This window comes from Otolemur garnettii, unplaced genomic scaffold (assembly GCF_000181295.1).
Source record: "Otolemur garnettii isolate 467f Iridium unplaced genomic scaffold, OtoGar3 scaffold00112, whole genome shotgun sequence".
NCBI classification, from domain to species: domain Eukaryota; kingdom Metazoa; phylum Chordata; class Mammalia; order Primates; family Galagidae; genus Otolemur; species Otolemur garnettii.
This window is the reverse complement of record NW_003852507.1, coordinates 247,573-266,426: the sequence shown is the minus strand read 5'-3', so window position 1 is coordinate 266,426 and position 18,854 is coordinate 247,573. Positions and strand designations below refer to the sequence as shown.

The following is an 18,854-nucleotide window of genomic DNA, read 5'->3' as shown; positions in this document are numbered from 1 at the left end:
GGCACTCTGCCCAGGGGGACAGCTTGAGGCTCTGTCTCAAAAAAAAAAAAAAAAAAAAAGAAGTAAGGAACTTAGCTATAGTATAGGTTACTGTACCCACCAGTTCTGTAACTTTCAGCAAGTCTTTTTTTTTTTTTTTTTAAGAGACAGAGTCTCACTTTATGGCCCTCGGTAGTGTGTTGTAGCATCACAGCTCACAGCAACCTCCAGCTTCTGGGCTCAGGTGATTCTCTTGGCTCAGCTTCCCAAGTAGCTGGGACTACAGGCGCCCGCCACAATACCCGGCTATTTTTTTGTTTCAGTTTAACTGGGGCCAGGTTCAAATCTGCCACCTTTGGTATATGGGGCTGGTTCCCTACCCACTGAGCCACAGGCACCACCCTCAGCAAGTCTTTTTAACCTGGATACCTGTCCTGAATAACTTACAAGGCTGCGCTAGAATTTAGTTAGATCAGGAACACAAAAACACTTTGAAAAGTATAAAGCACTACCCAAAAGTAAAAGACTATTATGTTATTGTAATGTATGGGACCCTGAAACAACGTAAATATCAATTCAAAAAATTCATACCAGTTTAGGAGCAAGGGGGAACATGGAGCGATGGTCAAAGAGTACAGAGTTTCAGTTAAACAGGAGATCTACTGAACAACATGGTGACTGTAGTTGATAATAATATACTGTACACTTGAAAATCGCTAATTACAGATTGTAAATGTTCTCACCACAAAAAAATGCTAAGTATGTGAGGTGATAGATATGTTAATTAGCCTGACTTAATCGGTCCACAATGTATATAAATCAAAACATCATGCTGTACACCATAAATACCAATAAAAAATTAATAATTTCTTAAAAAATAAATTTTAAAAATTATTACTAGAAAGAATAGAGGAAATGACATTAATTCTTAAATGGTATCCTACTAATTAGGAAATGCCTATTATCTAGGAAGAACAATATATCCCAAGAGTTGCCATCTCATACTTCTCCTTCACTATATCCAATCTCTCCACAAGTCCTTAAAGTCTTTTCCATAACCCCCACATTTGTTCCTGTCTTTCCCTGACTATCAAAAACCCCAGGTGAGGCCTTTGTTATCTCACACTCCAGCTTCTACAAGTCTCTAACTGGCTCCATTCATGACTTCCCTCTCCCTTCCTCAAATCACTCAGGCTCATAGCTACTACATCAATTTTCTTAAAACCACACTGTGATCATTTCATCTCAAAACCTCGAAGGACTCTCCATCATCATCACCTTCTCCACTGAGCTCAAACTGCTAAGTCCCTGTTCAACACTAGCTGGCTCCTTACTTTTTTTTTTTTTTCAGACAGGGTCTCATTCTGCCACTGGATAGAGTGCAGTGGCATCATCATAGCTCACAGCAACCTCAAACTCCTGTGCTCAAGCAATCCTCCTACCTCAGCCTCCAGTGTATAAGGGATTATAGGCACTTGCCACCATGCCCCACTAACTTTTCTTTTTTTTTTTTTTTTGTAGAGGCAGGGTCTCACTCTTGCTTAGGCTAGTCTTCAACTACTAGCCCCAAGGTGATCCTCCTGCTTCATTCTCCCAAAGTGCTAGAATTACGGTATAAGCCACCTGGCCTGGCTCCTCACCTTTATTCCTTACTACTCTCCCAAACAAATCCCTCCTCAAACCGATCCATTTAATTCCTTCAGTTATGCCTTGCACTTTTCTGCTTTCTAAGTCTTAGTGTACACAGCTTCTCTCCACCTGGAATACTCTCCTCATCACAGCTCTGTCTTGGCCTGTAGAAATTCAATTCATCGGGCGGCACCTGTGGCTCAAAGGAGTAGGGCACCAGCCCCATATGCCAGAGGTAGTGGGTTCAAACCCAGCCCCAGCCAAAAACTGCAAAAAAAAAAAAAAGAAAGAAAGAAAGAAAAGAAATTCAATTCATCCTTCAAGAACTCAGTTGGAGAACCACTTGCTATGTGTACTTCTGGATCACCAAAGAGGAAAAGATGGCAGAATTTAAAGTTAGGCACTTCTGAGTTTGAGTTATAACTCCAACCATTTACTAGCAGAGTGACACTGGCCACATTCCTTTGTATCTCTTTGCCCCAGTTTCTTCATTTGTAAGATGGGGATAAGAGGAGCTTCCCTAATGGCATATTGCAAGGAGTAAATGAGTTAAATCAGGTAGAATGTTTAGCATGAGGCCTGGAATAGATGAGGAACCAAAAGATGCTAAATATTGTTATTACTCTTATTATTACCAATACCATTAGTAAATTTATCTTAATCTGAATTCAGATAATACTTATGACCATTACAAACTGGCTCTTGAGGTATATAAAGTATCACTCCTTCACTCTCCTATTCTCTCACCTCATGTTTCTTCTTCTTCCACTGCCCTCAGCCACTAGATTTCATGATCCTGATAGGCCAATATTTCATACAATCTTATTATGAATCTTACTATTGTGTATTAACAATGGCTATTCACAAGTTGTAGATTGTTTAATGCCTAATGAAACAATACTAACAAGCTGACAGTATTAAAATGTCCTTAGTGAAAAAGTATAATAGAATGCTTAATTTCAAAATTTAAATTTCCAGCCTCAAAAAATTAAATCTCTTCTTTCATGATTTTCTAGATTATTTTTGCTGGCTCTCTCTCTTAAAAGAAACAATCCAGATGGCACCTGCAGCTCAGTGGGTAGGGCGCCAGCCACATGTACCAGGGCTGTTGGGTTCAAACCCAGCCTGGGCCTGCTAAAAACAAAACAAAAAATAGCCAGGCATTATGGTGGGCACCTGTGGTCTTGGTTACTTGGGAGGCTGAGGCAGGAGAATAGCTTGAGCCCAGGAGTTTGAGGTTGCTGTGAGCTGCAAGGCCACGGCACTCTACCAAGGGCGACATAATGAGACTCTGTCTCAATAAAAATAGAAAAAGAAAGAAAGAAACAACCTAACCTATCCATGCAGCAAAAGATGCAACAATAAAATACATGGAGGTCAGACAATAGCCAAATACTAAAGTATAAGGACCATGAGACAACTTAACTGAACATGGCTCTGGATGAAGTCAAACAGAAAGACAGTTTAAGGGAAAGGTAACTGGCCTATCAGATATGCTAACAATGCTGCATGTTACTAACACCAGTCTCAAGATTCCTTTACATATAGAGCCAAGTATAAACAACTGAAATAACCAGGCTAGTAGATATAGAAATAGTAGTCAGTTAGCTCAAAACTGAGCTTACTACATGGTCAGTTTAATTACCTATGTCAAAAGTGACTATTGGCCAGGCACAGTGAATCACAGCTGTAATCCTAACATTTTGGGCAGCCAATACAAGAAAATCATTTGAGACCAGGAGATTGAGACCAGCTGAGCAAAACTGAGAGCTCCCTACCCCCTACAAAAAAATGAAAAAGAAATCAGCCAGACAAGGTGGTACACACCTGTAGTCCCAGATACTTGGGAGGCTGAGGCAGAAAAATAACTATAACCCAGGAGTTTGATGTTGCAGTGAGCTATGATGATGCCACTGCACTCTACCCCAGGAGACAGAGCAAAATCCTGGATAAAAAAAAAAAATGTGGCTGGGCACAGTGGCTCACTCCTGTAATCCTAGCACACTGGAAGGCTGAGGCAGGTGGAATGTCAGAGCTCAGGAGTTCAAGACCAGCCTGAGCAAGAGCAAGATCCCATCTCTATTAAAAACAGAAAAACTAGCCAAGTGTAGTGGTGCATGCCTGTCGTCCCAGCTTCAGGAGGCTTGGGCAAGAGGATTGCTCAAGCCAAATAGCTTGAGGTTGCTGTGAGCTATGATGCCACAGCACTATACTCTGGGCAAACAAAGTAAGACTCTGTTGCAAGGGGGAAAAAAAGTTACTATTAACATATCTCAAGATTCTAAGGTAAATCCAAGTTTTAACTAATGAAGTCATATTTCAAGAAAACTTGTATGATAAATGACCAACATGTATATGAAAAAATGTTCAACATTAATCACCAAAGAACTGCAAATCACAACCACAATGTGATATCATCTCACTCTACTTAAAATGGCTTATATCAAAAAGATAGGAAATAACAGATGCTAGCAAGGATGAGGAGAAAGGGGAACCCTTGTACACTGCTGGAGGAAATATAAATTAGTACAGCCACCATGAAGGAAGAGTATAGAGGCTCTTCCAAAAACAAAAAATAGAACTACAGTATGATCCAGCAAATCCACTACTGAGTATATATCCAAAAGGAAACCAATATATCAAAAAGATTATCTGCATGCCCATGTTTATTGCAGCACTATTCAAAATAGCTAAAAATGGAATCAACCTAAGTGCCCATCAATGGATGAATGGATAAAAGAAAATGTGGTCTATATACACAATGGAATATTATTCTACCATAAAAAAGAATGAAAGCCTTCATTTCAGCAACATGTATGGAACTAGAAGCCATTATGTTAAGTGAAATAAGCCCTCACAGAAAGATATAAATCTCACGTTCTCACTTATATGTGGGAGGTAAAAGAGTAAATCTCACAAAGATAGACAGTAGATCTGGTGGTTACCAGAAGCAGGGAAGGAAAGGGGAAGATGAAGGGGGAGAAAAGAATATAAATGTATTTATTACCACTGAATTGTACACTTAAAAAATGGTAAAGATGAGATTGGGCAGAGTGGGTAATGCTTGTAATCCCAGCCCTTTGGGAGGCCAAGGAGAGAGGATAACTTGAGACTAAGAGTTTAAGATGAGCCTGGACAACATAGGGTGATTCTGTTTTTACAAAAAAGTAGAAAAATTATCCAGGCATGGTAGCATGTACCAGTTACTCAGGAGACTGAGGTAGGAGGATCATTTGAACCCAGAAGTTTGAGCTATGATCATGCCACTGCACTCTAGCCTAGGCAGACAGAGCAACACCCTTCTAAGAAATTGATTAATTAAAACTGGTATGAAGATAACTTGATAGACACACATTATTATTATAGCATAAACTGTTTTCAACAATGCCCAGAGAAAATAATGTTATTATAATACTGAGTTCTAGTTTACTGGCATGACTCTACTAACCTTCAATTGCTTTCTCAGCCAAAATCAGACATTACCATAAACCAATGTGTTTACTAGTGGAATTAATTAAGATGGTTTAATGGTATGTTAGTGACTTTCCAAAGTCTAGCATAAAAAAATTACACATATGTATAAGTTACATTAAATTCCTATACCTATGATACTCATGTTTTACCAGCTTTGAAGCAAAATTACTCTCAAATTACAGAATCTTAAAATTTAGGAAGAGCCTCCTAAAGGAGGAGGAGATCGTTAACCAAATAAGTTAACCTCTGAAATATAATCACTTCTTGACTTAAGACACTGTTGTCTATTTGGTCACACACAATGTAAAAGGAAGCTCAGGAAAGAAGAAACTGCCGCTATACAACACAAAATTTTGAAATTCAGGAAACTATAATGAAATCGCAAGCCAGCACGTTTTCAGTATCAAACGTCACACCTCAGTTAACATATAAATATTAAGAGCACCCTGATTTTTTTTTAAGTAGAAATTGAGTGTTTACGGAATACCCTTTCTGAAACTTAACACTACTAAATCCACCAACAGTTTATAAATTACAATTCTGTAGGAAGTTCAAGGTGGTTTTACCAATTGCTCATATTTTCATAGAGTCTATTTCTCTCTAAAACATCTGTCTGGATGTTTGCTTGGTTCTTAAAGTGAATTTTTTCCCATAGATGCAATAATTTATTTCAAAAATAATTTTCAAAAGTGAAGCCTAAGAGAATGGAGAGTAAAGGAATGGGGGTTGGGGAGGAGCGAAGGCAAAGATGGGCCCAGCAGGGAAAGGCTGGTTACTGGGTCTTTTCTTTCTGGAAGCATGCTTTATTGGCATAGGCATCTGAAGTAAGGAGCCATACTAACACGACCCCAGAACTAGAATGATCATGAGTAATGAGTGTAAGGCATAAATGTCTATGATGGAAATGAATTGGCACTGATCATCAAGCAGCCCCAGATGCTCAAGGACCTCGTAGAGGAAAGGTGAGAGGTCCAAAAAGCAGAGGAGATCGCTGCCATCCTTTGGAGGAGGGAAAAAACCAAGCAGTAACTACCGTTCAGCAGTCCAAAGCCTGAACAGAGCACAAGAAAGCCAGCACACACCCTGCCGAGTCCGAAGAAGGGTGTGCAGTGTGCAAGTGCTGAAACGGGTCCATGAAACGGTGTGGGTAAGGGGATGTGCGTGTGGGTAAGGGGCAACGCAGGAGTCTCACGGTCCCCTCCCTGCTTCAGAGCAACAGAGGGTAAAAGAAGGGGGAGGGCGAAAAGCAAGAATGACTCATTACCAAAAGGAAGTGCTCAAACCATAGGAAGGCATGCCACAGGGATTTCAGGGCGAGGACTGTAAGGAGCTAGGCGCTCAGGAATGGTAGAGGCAAAAATAAACGTCCTGCAGTTCCTGCTGCTAGTCTTTAAGATGGGGGTGGGTTCGCGGTAGCCGAGTGCCAAGGCCTGGGAAGCAGCACGGCGCGTGCGCAGTGGCGTTCGGCGGGACCCGCTGAGGCAAAGCGGAGCCGCAGTGACAGAAGCAAGCAGAGCGGCCGCCAGGAGGGACTCACCGAGGCGCAGGGGCTGGAGGTGGTGCTGGGGGTAGGCGACCGCTGGACCGTGACCAAAGCCATCTAGGCGCTGCTGGGTTGTTCCGGGCAGGGCATTCTCGTCCTCAGTGTGGGGGGCGGGAGGGTGACGGAGCCGGGATGGGGAAAGGGGAGCAGGATAGGGGTGAGGGGGAACGGAAAGGAGGAAGAGGACGCGGGAACGGCCGCAGGCTCAGCACCCACCACCAGACACTCGCGGGCTGACGCGCCGAACAGGCGGCAGGCGGGCTGGCGGGCGGTTCGGCAGCTGCGGGGCACAATGAGTGTTCCCAGTGCGCAGGCGCCACCTGTCAGCAACCGCCTCTCCCCTCGGCGCGCGCCGCCGCCTGGTCGTAACCCTTGAGTTGCCGGAAGCCTGCCGAGTGCGTGCGCCGCGGGCCGCCGCCCCCTCCTCCCGGTTTCCTCTTTGGCGCTGGTGTCTTGCTGTTGGTCCTTGCGGGGTGCGGTGGGGTGGGGTGGAGGAAAGGGCCGAGGGGAGCTCTCTGGGTGAGGGGTGCCAGGGCTGGGGGCCGCAGGAATCCTCACTCTTGAGAAACGACCATTTTATGAGGTGGGGCGCAGGGCTTAACCAACCTTAGAAGAAAAAAGCCTGAGCGTGGAAATCCCAAGGCAAACGCGTTTTCTGGTGGCAAAGGGCTCTCAGGGCTTCCGACGCTTTCGCGGGGCGTGGAGGGGCTGGGAGGCCAGTTTACACCTCTGGGACCCGGGTCTCAGGGGCTTCTTCTGAGTTTTCCCACCCTTCTGTGCATGTTTTGCGATGAGACTTTTTGAACGAAACAACGATTTTCAGTTTTACACCCTGGAAATCTTCATGGTAACCTCCTACTTCCTCTATCAATTTATCCAAAGACTCATTCATTATTCCTAAGGTGAAGAGAAGCTGAGTGTGCCCGGGAATCAGAGAAAGCTGGGCTCACAGAGTTGTAAGGGTCCAACCTGCTGTTTACTTCCCACTTGCTTCTTGCTGTGAAGAAATTCTCTTAATTCAAAAGGATTTGCTCCTTGAGTTTTCTTCTCCTTCGTCTCTTGTTTTATAGATGGATGGGAAAATGTAGATTAAAAAGTATGCTAAGGGAATCCTTTTCTAAAAGGTAAACTGTCAGCAGAACATAAGCCAAGAATGTAATGGAAAATCAAAGATTGAAGAGGGAAAAAGAATCGCACAATGTAAATAACGTCGATTATTTAGCCAGAGAAAGAGAGTTGACAAAGGTGACCCTCCATTTGAGTGGATGTGCTGGTAAATACCACCATACATATCAAAGCTGTAGAAAGCACACACACTGGAGTTTGCAGTTATTGAAACCCACCTCCTCCTGTTTGTCACTCAAACACTCTTGGATCTCATTGCTCCTTTTAAACTGACAGGGCTGTCATGAGCTCTTTCTGGCTGCTGTACGGTTAAGTGCCACAAGAGCCCTCTGTGCTGAGCCTTTGTTCTCTCCCTGGGGCCCTGTGGTTGAAATAATTAGCAGGGAGGTTCCATCAAGAATCAGACACTGAGGGTCCCTGTACTGTACAGTCCTATACAGAGCGTATTGCAGAGAAGCCAGCTGGTAGGCTTTTGCCCCCTGGTGGTGATCAAAGGTGCCTTGGAGACAAAATTAAACAAAGATGTATGGTTCACAAATTAAACAATCTGACTGTGTTTTTCCCAGAGCTACTTAGTAAACAGGAAAAGAGAAGGCAAGGTTCAGAAATAAGAACTTTGAACCAACGCATGAGACAAAACAGGAAGCTGTCTACATAGCCAAGAAATGCACATATCTAAAAGCTGGATGAACTGAAATAAATGTAATATATGTTGTTTATGAAACAAAGTATTCTAGAAAAAGAATTTCTCAAATCCATAGGTCTTAGTAATGTACTTGTGTGTTGATTCTCTTACTCAAGGATGGCACCACTGCTCCCTACTTTTGTGTGGTAACATACTCAAGAAATTGTTTTGGAAGATGAAAGGCTGAAGTCCATTAACTTTACAGTGGGAAAGAACCACTGTAAGAGTCAAAAGACCTGGTTTCTAGTTCCTGCTCTGTAAAAGTTACACAAATGACTTGAACTTTTTCAGCTTTAGTTCCTCCTTCTCTACAAGGTAACCCTAACTTACAGGATTTTTGAAATACCGTAATGTATGGTAAAGTACAGTATAAACTGCAAGGCCTTGTATGTTAAAGGTAACTTCTTCTTATCTAATGTTTGTTCCAAGTTCAGTTAGCTTTTGTTAACCATACCCTATGTAGAGAAAATAGACTCAAGAAAAAGGAATAAAACGACAAAAGATAATGGTTCCATGTCTTAATAGTAAAAGTAGATTAGTATTAAGCGTAGAACTTTTTGTACCACATATCTAGGGGAATAAAATCCTAGTCAAAACTGGATTATAAAGTACCCAAACTCACATCTTTAGTCTTTTAAGTTTGTATCAGGAAGTTTTTTATTTAATTTTTTTGAGATAGAGTCTCAAGCTGTCACCCTGGGTAGAGTGTCATGGCATCATAGCTCACAGCAACCTCCAACTCAGGCTCAAGTGATCCTCTTGCTTCAGTTTTCCTATTTTTAGTAGAGACAGGATCTCGCTTTTGCTTAGGTTGGTCTGGACCCCATGAGCTCAAGCAATCCACCCGCCTCGGCCTCCCAGAGTGCTGGGATTACAGGAGTGAGCCACTGCACCAGGCCAGGAAATTAATTTATTGATTTTCAAGGGAAATATCTCTTCCTGGTATGTTACCTTTTCAGGAAACTATGATTTGGACATTTATTTACCTTTAACTGAGAAAATATTTATTGAGTGTGTGTCACATACTAGAAACTATTTTATGAACAAAATAAATGTTTATCTACCTCTTAGGGGCTCATAGCCTGTTAGCAAGGAAAAGCACATCAACAAATAATTGCAGCATAGTTTAGTGGTATTGTGCTATCACCTCTGCTGGGTCCCAAAACAGTTATATAAATACATAGGAAAACCTTCAATATCTACAAAGTTCTATAGAAACAGAGGAGAAGGCCTGGGCAAACATATTCTTTAGGACAGGGGTCCTCAAACTTTTTAAACAGGGGGCCAGTTCACTGTCCCTCAGACCTTTGGAGGGCCAGACTGCGGGCCCTAGGACAAGTTGGCTGCTAAGCAGGACAGGCAGCGGCGACAAAAACACCCAGTGGGCCACATGTGGCCCACTGGCTGTAGTTTGAGGATGCCTGCTTTAGGATGTTGGCTTTCAGGCTTTGGCTGAAGATTCTAATATACTCGCTTTGTAAATGGAGCTGGATCACAGTTCGCATTTGAAATCTATGTCGCTGCCCCATTTGTACCTACTCTTCTCTGTGCTGCAAACTGGTTCCTGTTTGGTTTTCTCGTGATCTAAGACAGGAGGTATCTACTTCTAATAGACTGAAGATCCCAGGATCCTTTTACTATGCTAGGTGAATCTGAGAAGAGAGAAGCCAAGAGCAAGAGTCCTAAAACTGCCAAAGACAAAAATCTTCTTAGTTCCATTTTTAACATCTTTGGTCTTTCCACCTTTGATACTGGAGGCTCAGTTATACTACTGGAATCCACAAAACCTTTAACTTGTATTAACACTTTTTCAGGGGTGAAATTTTAACCAGCTCCATGAACAAAAATTCCTTTTTGTAGTTCTTTTATATTTCAAGTTCCCAGGCCAGTAAGATTTGCTGACGAGAACTTTGTAACTTTCTGTTTTACTGATCCATTCCCTTTTGAGTTGTCTCCCGCCCCCCACCCCCCAGAAACAGTGGAGCTTCCTTGCAGCCATGAGATAACTGCAAGGCTTTACACTACCTGGTTGTCCAGGGAAGACAAGATAAGGGACACTCCACCGCAGATTGTGCCCAAGGTCCTGCTGAGCAACCTACTCTTCATATCCTGCCTGCTCTCAAGAACGGAAGAATGACCAATATTAACCCCTAGCTCATTATATTATTAAAAACGTATCCACCATCTTTTTATCATGCAACATATGTACTAGCATGATTTCTCATTCCACTGGCATGCCCCATACTCCACCCCAAATACGTAACATTGCACACACACTTCATGCATTATTCATTTCACCTCTAGAAAAAATCCCTGATCTCCTTGGTGAGAGAGGTAGATTTGAGGTAGTTCATTCCTCCCACCTCCCAGTTATCGCATCCTCCAAAATAAATCTTTCCTCCTTGTCAGTCTTCATTTTCTTAATTGGTTTTCTGTACAACAAGCAACAGAGGGAACCCCTTGCAGGTTTGTTAACAAAATTATAGGGGAACTTGAAATCCCTGAGATTTTAAGTTTTCAAGCCAGTTCTTAAACTTTGAGAACCTGATAAAAATAATCAACCTTTTTTTCAGAAAGAGGTACTTGCATATTTCACACACCCACTAAAATCCATCCAGGGATCCCAGATTAATAATCCTGATCTAAAGGTAAAGTAATAGTTCTCCATGTTTTTTATACATATGACATCTGTAGGAATAATATTTATATAGCACATGTATAAATAAAGGAGATTTGGAGGCACTATGTGGAGGTTGGTAAAAAAAATTATTTTTATTACATATTTTTAATGAGAAAAATAAATATATCAAAGATGGCATTAATATTGAATTTATATGTATTTGTTTATTTTCTACACACGGCATTGAAGTTTTCATAAGGTTTGCATTATTGTTTTTGTTTTGTTTTTTACCTTTCTTTCTTTTTAGACAGAATCTTGCTCTTTTGCCCAGTGGTGTGATCATAGTTCACTGTATCCTCGAACTCCTAGATTTAGAATCCACTCAAATACTTTTTTTTTTTTAATTTATTGTTAGGGATTCATTGAGGGTACAAGAAACCAGGTTTCACTGATTGCATTTGTTAGATAAAGTCCCTCTTACAATTGTGTCTTGCCCCCAAAAGGTGTGGCACACACCAAGACCCCACCTCCCTCCCTCCACTCAAATACTTCATATCAAGTATATTTTGCAAAATAACAAAGCTCTGATTTGCAGAGTATGGCTGTGATTTTAGAACAATCATTCTTAAGCTAACTTGAATATACCTATTAGCCAAGTGTTTTAAATTACACACAAACTTTATGGACACCCTGTATATGAAGAGAGACACTTTAGAGCTGAGTCCCTGAGAGGTATTTAGGAGGGCTGCCTGCCTTTCCTGGGCACACATAAGGTTGTGAGTCCTTCTCGTTTGGTACATGGAACATGTACTCCTGCAATAGCTCCAAGGTGCATTGTTTATGGTGAGCATCCATATGAACCACAGCTGGCTTCTGAAGGTGATTCCCTAGTGGTAAGAATACTCTTTGGCTTTGCTTAACAAATCCTTAATTGGGCTTGCCCCAGCAGGACCTAGGGGCAAACAAGGGTGGGTCATCAGATCCTGATTCTTTTTTTTTTAAGAGACAGAGTCTCACTTTATAGTGCTCAGTAGAGTGCTGTGGTGTCACAGCTCACAGCAACATAGGCTTAGGCAATTCTCTTGCCTCAGCCTTCCGAGTAGCTAGGACTACAGGTGCCCAACACAACACCTGGCTATTTTTTGTTACAGTTTGGCCAGGGCCGGGTTCAAATCCACCACCCTTGGTATATGGGGCCCACACCCTACCCACTGAGCCATAGGTACCACCCAGACCCTGATTCTTTTGGACTGCTAAGAATCCCTAGATCACACTGCTTCTGGCCAGGAGTGAATTACCTAGTGATACCAACCATTCCAGTTCTTTCAGGCCACTCCTAGAACTGAATAGATAACTATCTTACAGTATATGTGTAACTCATTCATCACACGCCAAATGAAGTTTGTCACTTGAAAGACTGCAGTTTATATAGCTAAACTGAAAGAGAGCAAATAAGAAGAAAGGTGGGTCAAAAAGAAAAAGAAGAAGAAGAAGAAATCATGGTACTAGCCTTGCTAATCCAGCTCCTTATATTTGAAACTACTTGGACATAGTAACAAGCATAAATTTAAAAAGCACAAGCAGAATATTTAAGAGCTGAGAGTGACTGGAGTATAATTGAGTTGTGTTTTGCTTTCACATGGTTGTAATTTTTCTTAAGTTATATAAAAACTTTAACTTTTACTAACTTCATTTAACTATTAACATCTAGACAGTAGATAGAAACCAATGCTCAGCTGGTGTTGGTATCTCCAAATTTAGAGGAGTGATTCCATGGGACCCAGAGGACTGGGATCAAGACCTCTGAGGCAGAAGCATAGGAAGGCTGGGGCTGATGTCTTTGACTAATGAAAACTACAGAAGTACAGAAAAACTACCAACTGGATTTAGCTGTTGTTACAAAAAGGAAATGTTGCTACCATGATGAAGAGGCATTACTAGGTAAAACTCACAGGAACCAAAAGGCTACAAGAAGCAGTCAGGAGGTAGATCAGAAGAAGCAGGTGCCAGGCCTGGTGGCTCATGCCTGTAATCCCAGCATGTTGGGAGGCCAAGATTGGAGGATCTCTTGAGGCCAAGAGTTCAAGGCCAGCCTGGGTGATAAAGCAAGATCCCATGTTTACAAAAAATAGCCTGCATGGTGGCATATGTCTGTAATCATAGGTACTACTGAGGAGGCTGAAGCAGGGTGATTGCTTTGCTTGAGTCCAGGAGTTTGAGGATGGGTGACAAAGTGAAATCTTGTCTCTAAAAAAAAAGAAAAAGAAAAAGAAAGAAACAACCAGTCTCTTGTCTTTCTTTCAGCCTCGGGAGCTCCCTCCTTACTCTCAATTAGGAGAGTATGACAGAGCCAGTTGTGAAAGCAAAGAATTATCGTTTTCAAAATCTCAACTCTAACATCCAGGAAGATTAGAAGTAGGTGAGTTTGGGGCTGAGGTAATAATTTGATAACTGGCACTTGATTGATGTAGAAAATGATGCCAAGAATGGAATTTATCTCCCATCCTCATAAAGACAGTTAAAGACTTTGCTACTTCCCACTCCTCAGATACAATCAACATACTGTCATCAATGTACTAGATCAATGTGATGCTGACTGTCAAGATGCTCAGTATCTCTGTGGACTGTATTATGGGAGAGAACAAGCGCATTCCTGTAGCCTTGATGCAAGACCATAAAGGGATGTTGGTGGCTCTGCCACATGAAAGCAAAGGGTGCCTGGTGTTTCTTGACAAAGTATATAGAGAAATAAGCACTTGCTAGGACAATAACTATATACCATGTGCCTAGAACTGTGTTGATTTGACCCAGTAAAGGTTATCACACGTGGAAGAGCATGTGCAAGTAGAAGCATCACCTGATTTAATTTATGTTAATTTACAGTCATTCTTCAAGATCTGCCTGCCTCCTTAAGAGGCCAAACAAGCAAGTTCAATTGGCATGAGATAGCTTTCATCACTCCTGCTTCTTTCAGAACTTTATTGGTGTCATTAGTCTCTACACTCCCCTACCCTAAGGAAGCAATATTTTTGTTTACTATCCTGGTGGGTGAGGGTGGAGGGAGGATTTCAAAGGGCTTCAACTAGGCCTTTCCTACTATATTGGTCCATATTCCAGAATCAGAGAGCCAATATGAAGAGTCCTGCCAGTTACCAGTTACTGTTCTAATTATACATTCAGATTACATCATGACAGGATGATTCTGTGGCCCTACTTTTGCCCTACTGGGATTCAAACTTGAGTTAAGACCCCATCTTTTCACCTGTCCACCATAAGCCCCTCCCTTACCCTGGTGAACTACAATGGTATTTTGTGTCCCTAGGACTTAACATCAATTTAGAACCAGTGTTTAGCTATTCCTAAGAAACCTGGATATTTCCCCAGCACACAGTCATTTTAGAAAAGGCCACAGATCTCTGCAGAGAAGACTTAGAGGAAGATTTTCAGTATATACTAATGGCACTGGAGATACTGGAGATATCTCCAGCAGGCCTGGCACCTGCTTCTTCTTGTCTACCCTTCTCTGGCTGTGGGGTCCTTTTTCTTTTCTTTTTTTGTATTATTAATGTTTGTGTATTTATTTATTTATTTCAGATTAATGTGAGGGTACAATTAGGTTACAATGCTTGCATTTGTTAGGTAAAGTCCCTGTTGTAATTGTGTCCTGCACCCAGAAGATGTGCCATATACCCTTACATTGGGCCCATTCAGTGGGAGCACACCCATCCCCCTCCCTTGTTCCTCCTTCCCCCATCTTGAATTGAACTGAGGTTTTCTTTTATATGGGTGTGTATTAGATCATCTACTGGCTTCATATTAGTACTGAGTACATTTGATATTTGCTTTTCCATTCTTGTGATACTTTACTAAGAAGAATGTGTTTCAACTTCAGGTTAATACAGAAGATGTAAAGTCACCATCTTTTTTATGACAGAATCCATGGTGTACGTATATCACAGTTTATTAATCTGTTCCTAGGTTGATGGACATTTAGATTGATTCCACATCTTGACAATTATTTGACTTATAATAAATAATCTGCTTCAGATGTCCATGATAAAATAATGTTTTTTTCTTCTGGGTAGATACCTAGAAATGGGATTTTGGGATAAAATGGGAGGTCTATTTTGAGTTCTTTGAGGCTTTTTTTTTTTTTAAGACAGAGTTTTACTCTGTCATCCTAAGGTAGAGTGCCGAGGCATCATTATACCTCTTAACAACCTCAAACTCCTGGGCTCAAGTGATCCTCTTGCCTCAGCTTCCCAAATAGCTGAGACTATAGGCACCCACCATGACACTCAGCTAGTTTTTCAATTTTTAGTAAAGCCAGGGTCTCACTCTTGCTCAGGCTGGTCTCCAACTCCTGAGCTCAAGCAATCTACCTGCCTTGACCTCCCAGAGTCCTAGGATTATAGGCTTGAGCCACTACGCCCAACCTGCAGTGTCCTTTTTCAAAGAGATTCAGACTTCCTTTCAATTAAAAAACTGGGTGAATTGTGGCGGGCACCTGTAGTCCCAGCTACTTGGACTGAGGCAGGAGAATCGCTTGAGCCCAGGAGTTTGAGGTTACTGTGAGCTGTGATGCTATAGCACTCTACCAAGGGCGACATAGTAAGACTCTGTCTCCAAAAAAAAAAAAACACTGGGTGAGAGGGTGGAACTCTCTGTTGTGAACATTAAAGTCATATTTTGGCCACCATACAGTCATACCTTAGAGGTTCCAAACCACCACAATAAAGTAAATATCATTCACTTTAGTGAATCACATAGAATTTTTCTTTCCAATACATATAAAATTTATATTTATACTATAGAGTGTGCAATAGCATTATATCTTAAAAAAAAAAAGTACATACCTTAATTTAAAAATACTTTGCTGCTGGGTGGCGCCTGTGCCTCAAAAGGGTAGGGCGCTGACCCCGTATGCTGGAGGTGGTGGGTTCAAACCCAGCCACAGCCAAAAAAAAAAACAAACAAAAATACTTTACTGCTTAAAAATGCTGTCATCTGTACCTTCAGCAATCTATAATCTTTTTGCTTATGGAGAATTGAGACTTAATGTTGTTGTTTGTGACTGATTAGAATGGTGGTTACTTAAAGTTCATGTGGCTGTGGCAATTTCTCTTTAAAATAAGAAAACAGGCCAGGTGTAGTGGCTCATGCCTATAATCCCAGCACTCTGGGAGTGAGCTCATGAGTTTGAAACCAGCCTGAGCAAAAGCAAGACCCCAATCTCTTAAAAAAAAAAAAAAAAAACTAGCTGGGCATTGTGGTGAGCACCTATAGTCCCAGCTACTACTCAGGAAGCTGAGTCAAGAGAATCACTTGTACCCTAGAGTTTGAGGTTGCTGTGAGCTATGATGCCAGAGCACTCTACCCAGGGTGAAAAAGTGAGACTCCGTCTCTAAATAAATACATAAATATAAAAATAAAATAAGAAAACAATGACATTGCATGTAGCATGTGATGCTGTTTGATAGCATTTTGCCCACAGTAGACCTTCTTCTAATGTTGGAGTATATCCTCTCATACCCGGCTGCTGCTTTATCAACTTAGTGCAATATTAGTGCAATATTCTGAATTCTTTGTTGTAATTTCAACAGTGTTCACAGTGTCTTTGCCAGCAGTAATTCTATCTCAAGAAACTACTTTCCCTGCCCATCCATAAGAAGCAGCGCCTCATCTGTTCGGGAGTTATCATGAGATTGATTGCAGCACTTCAGTTGCATGTTCAGGCTCCACTTCTGATTGTAGTTCTCTTGCTATTTCTACCACATCTGCAGCTACTTCTTCCACTGATGTCTTGAAGTCTTCAAAGCCATCCATGACAGTTGAAACCAACTTCTTCCAAACTCCTGTTGATATTTCCACTTTCTCCCATGAATCATGAATGTTTTTAATAGCATCTAGAATAGTGAGTCCTTTCCAAAAGGTTTTCAATTTAATTTGCTCAGATCCATCAGAGGAATCACTACCTATACCCTTACAAAAATATTTCTTAAATAATAAGACTTGAAAATTGAAGCCAGGCATGGTGGCTTATGCCTGTAATCCTAGCACTCTGGGAGGCTGAGGCAGGAGGATCCCTTGAGCTCAGGAGTTCGAAACCAGCCAAAGCAAGATCAAGACCCCCATCTCTGCTAAAAATAAAAGAATAAACTGGGTATGACAGCAGGCACATTTTGTCTGAGCTACATAAAAATGCAAGGTGGGAATCTGAGGCAGGAGGATGGCTTGAATCCAGGAGTTTGAGGTTGCTGTGAGCTAGGCTGATGCCATGGCACTCTAATTTGGGCAGCAGTAACACTGTCTCACACCAGTTGTGTGATCTTGGGCAAATTACTTAAACTCTCTGTTTTATCATACTAAAATAAGGGTTTTAATGCTGTTTCAGTACTTATTTAATAAGGCTTTAGGGGAGATTAGACGATATATATCAGGCATTGGTGTAATGCCTCTCACAGAAGTCACCAGTGCTTTGTCAGTAAGTTCAATGATCTCTTTACACCTTACCCTCCTTGATTTCTTTTTAGAGAAGCTATTGACACTACTGACCTTGACCTTGACTGGCTTTAGTTTCCTGGACCCTTTTATCTACCACTTCCAGTCTGGCTCTTCTTAAACCCTACTTTTAAATGTCTGTCACCAAAAGTTTTTCTATCTTCAGCCTTTTTTCCTACTCTTAGCTGTTTTCCTTGGATAAGCTCTACTAGTATCCTCCTGAAAATACATGCTTCTAAGAATATTTAGGGTTTAAAGACTCAAGAAATCTAAGTAAAAAATAGTTCTTAGCTTCATTTCTTTCTCTCCTTTTTTTTTTAGACAGAATGCCACTCTTATTGCCCAAACTGGAATATAGTGGCATGATCATAGCTCATTGCAGTTGCAAACTGCTGGACTCAAGCAATCCTCCTGCCTCTGACTCCCAAAGTGCTGGGATTACAGGTGTGAGCCACTGTGCCCAGCTTTATCTTCTCTGAGTATAGGAAATCAGAGTGGTTTATGATTTTTCTTTTATACTGTGAAATCCTTTCCTCAAGGATGATTGACTACTCTATCATATATGATTGAAAGTCTTTCAAATTATGTTGCCAAATGCTGTAGTTCACCAAGTTACAAATTTGCTAGGAGTGAACGTGAAGGGTCTTTGACTAGATTCATAGTAGTTCTGCCTTACAGCTAACAACCTTGTCTTATAGCCAACAACCTAAGTGGAATGACTCCAGAATTTCATGGATGGAGTGTAAGATGTGCAGAGATTGTGCACTTTGAATAATTAAAATCCAAGGTAATGTTATTCTGATTGGATAATGCCACCATCATTTTTCAGTGGACTTGATTCTATATATTTTCCTGCTAATGCATCATAATATATTAGATGGCCTCCAAACTCCTACTGGAAACTTCTATCAAAGATTGAGTAAATAAAACACCTCTAAACTCAAAGTCTGAAACTTTTGTATCATTCCTCAGACTTGTTTTTCTCTTTTCCTTGTTTTACTCAATGACATCACTATCCACTTGAGAAAAGGAGACGCAGTGAGCATTAATTTCTCTTCTTTCATTCCTTATATCTATGCCCCCTATCCTAATGATTGTATGTGTCTTACTTTGGGTTCCCCCAGAAAAGACCCTCTTCTAAGGATTTGAGGACAAGTTCATTTGAGAAGTGCTTCCAAGAAACAGAGGTTAAGGGAGTAGGGAAATAAGAAAGTGAAGGAAGCCAGACAAATGCATTATCAGGCAGGTTACACTGTGAGCAACTGAGGCTCATTGTGACTGGAGAACTAGAGGATCGT

General features: G+C 41.3%; 1 protein-coding gene across 1 annotated transcript in view; it reads right to left on the bottom strand.

Moving 5' to 3' along the window:
• SSH2 (slingshot protein phosphatase 2) overlaps nt 1-6,714 on the bottom strand; it is a 306,592-nt gene extending 299,878 nt beyond the window's left edge. Inside the window, exon 1 of the mRNA XM_003797117.2 lies at nt 6,620-6,714. Coding sequence (XP_003797165.1) covers nt 6,620-6,682 — 63 coding nt within the window. The 5' untranslated portion in view covers nt 6,683-6,714. The remainder of the gene's footprint in view (nt 1-6,619) is intronic.
• Between the last annotated feature and the right edge of the window lie 12,140 nt (nt 6,715-18,854).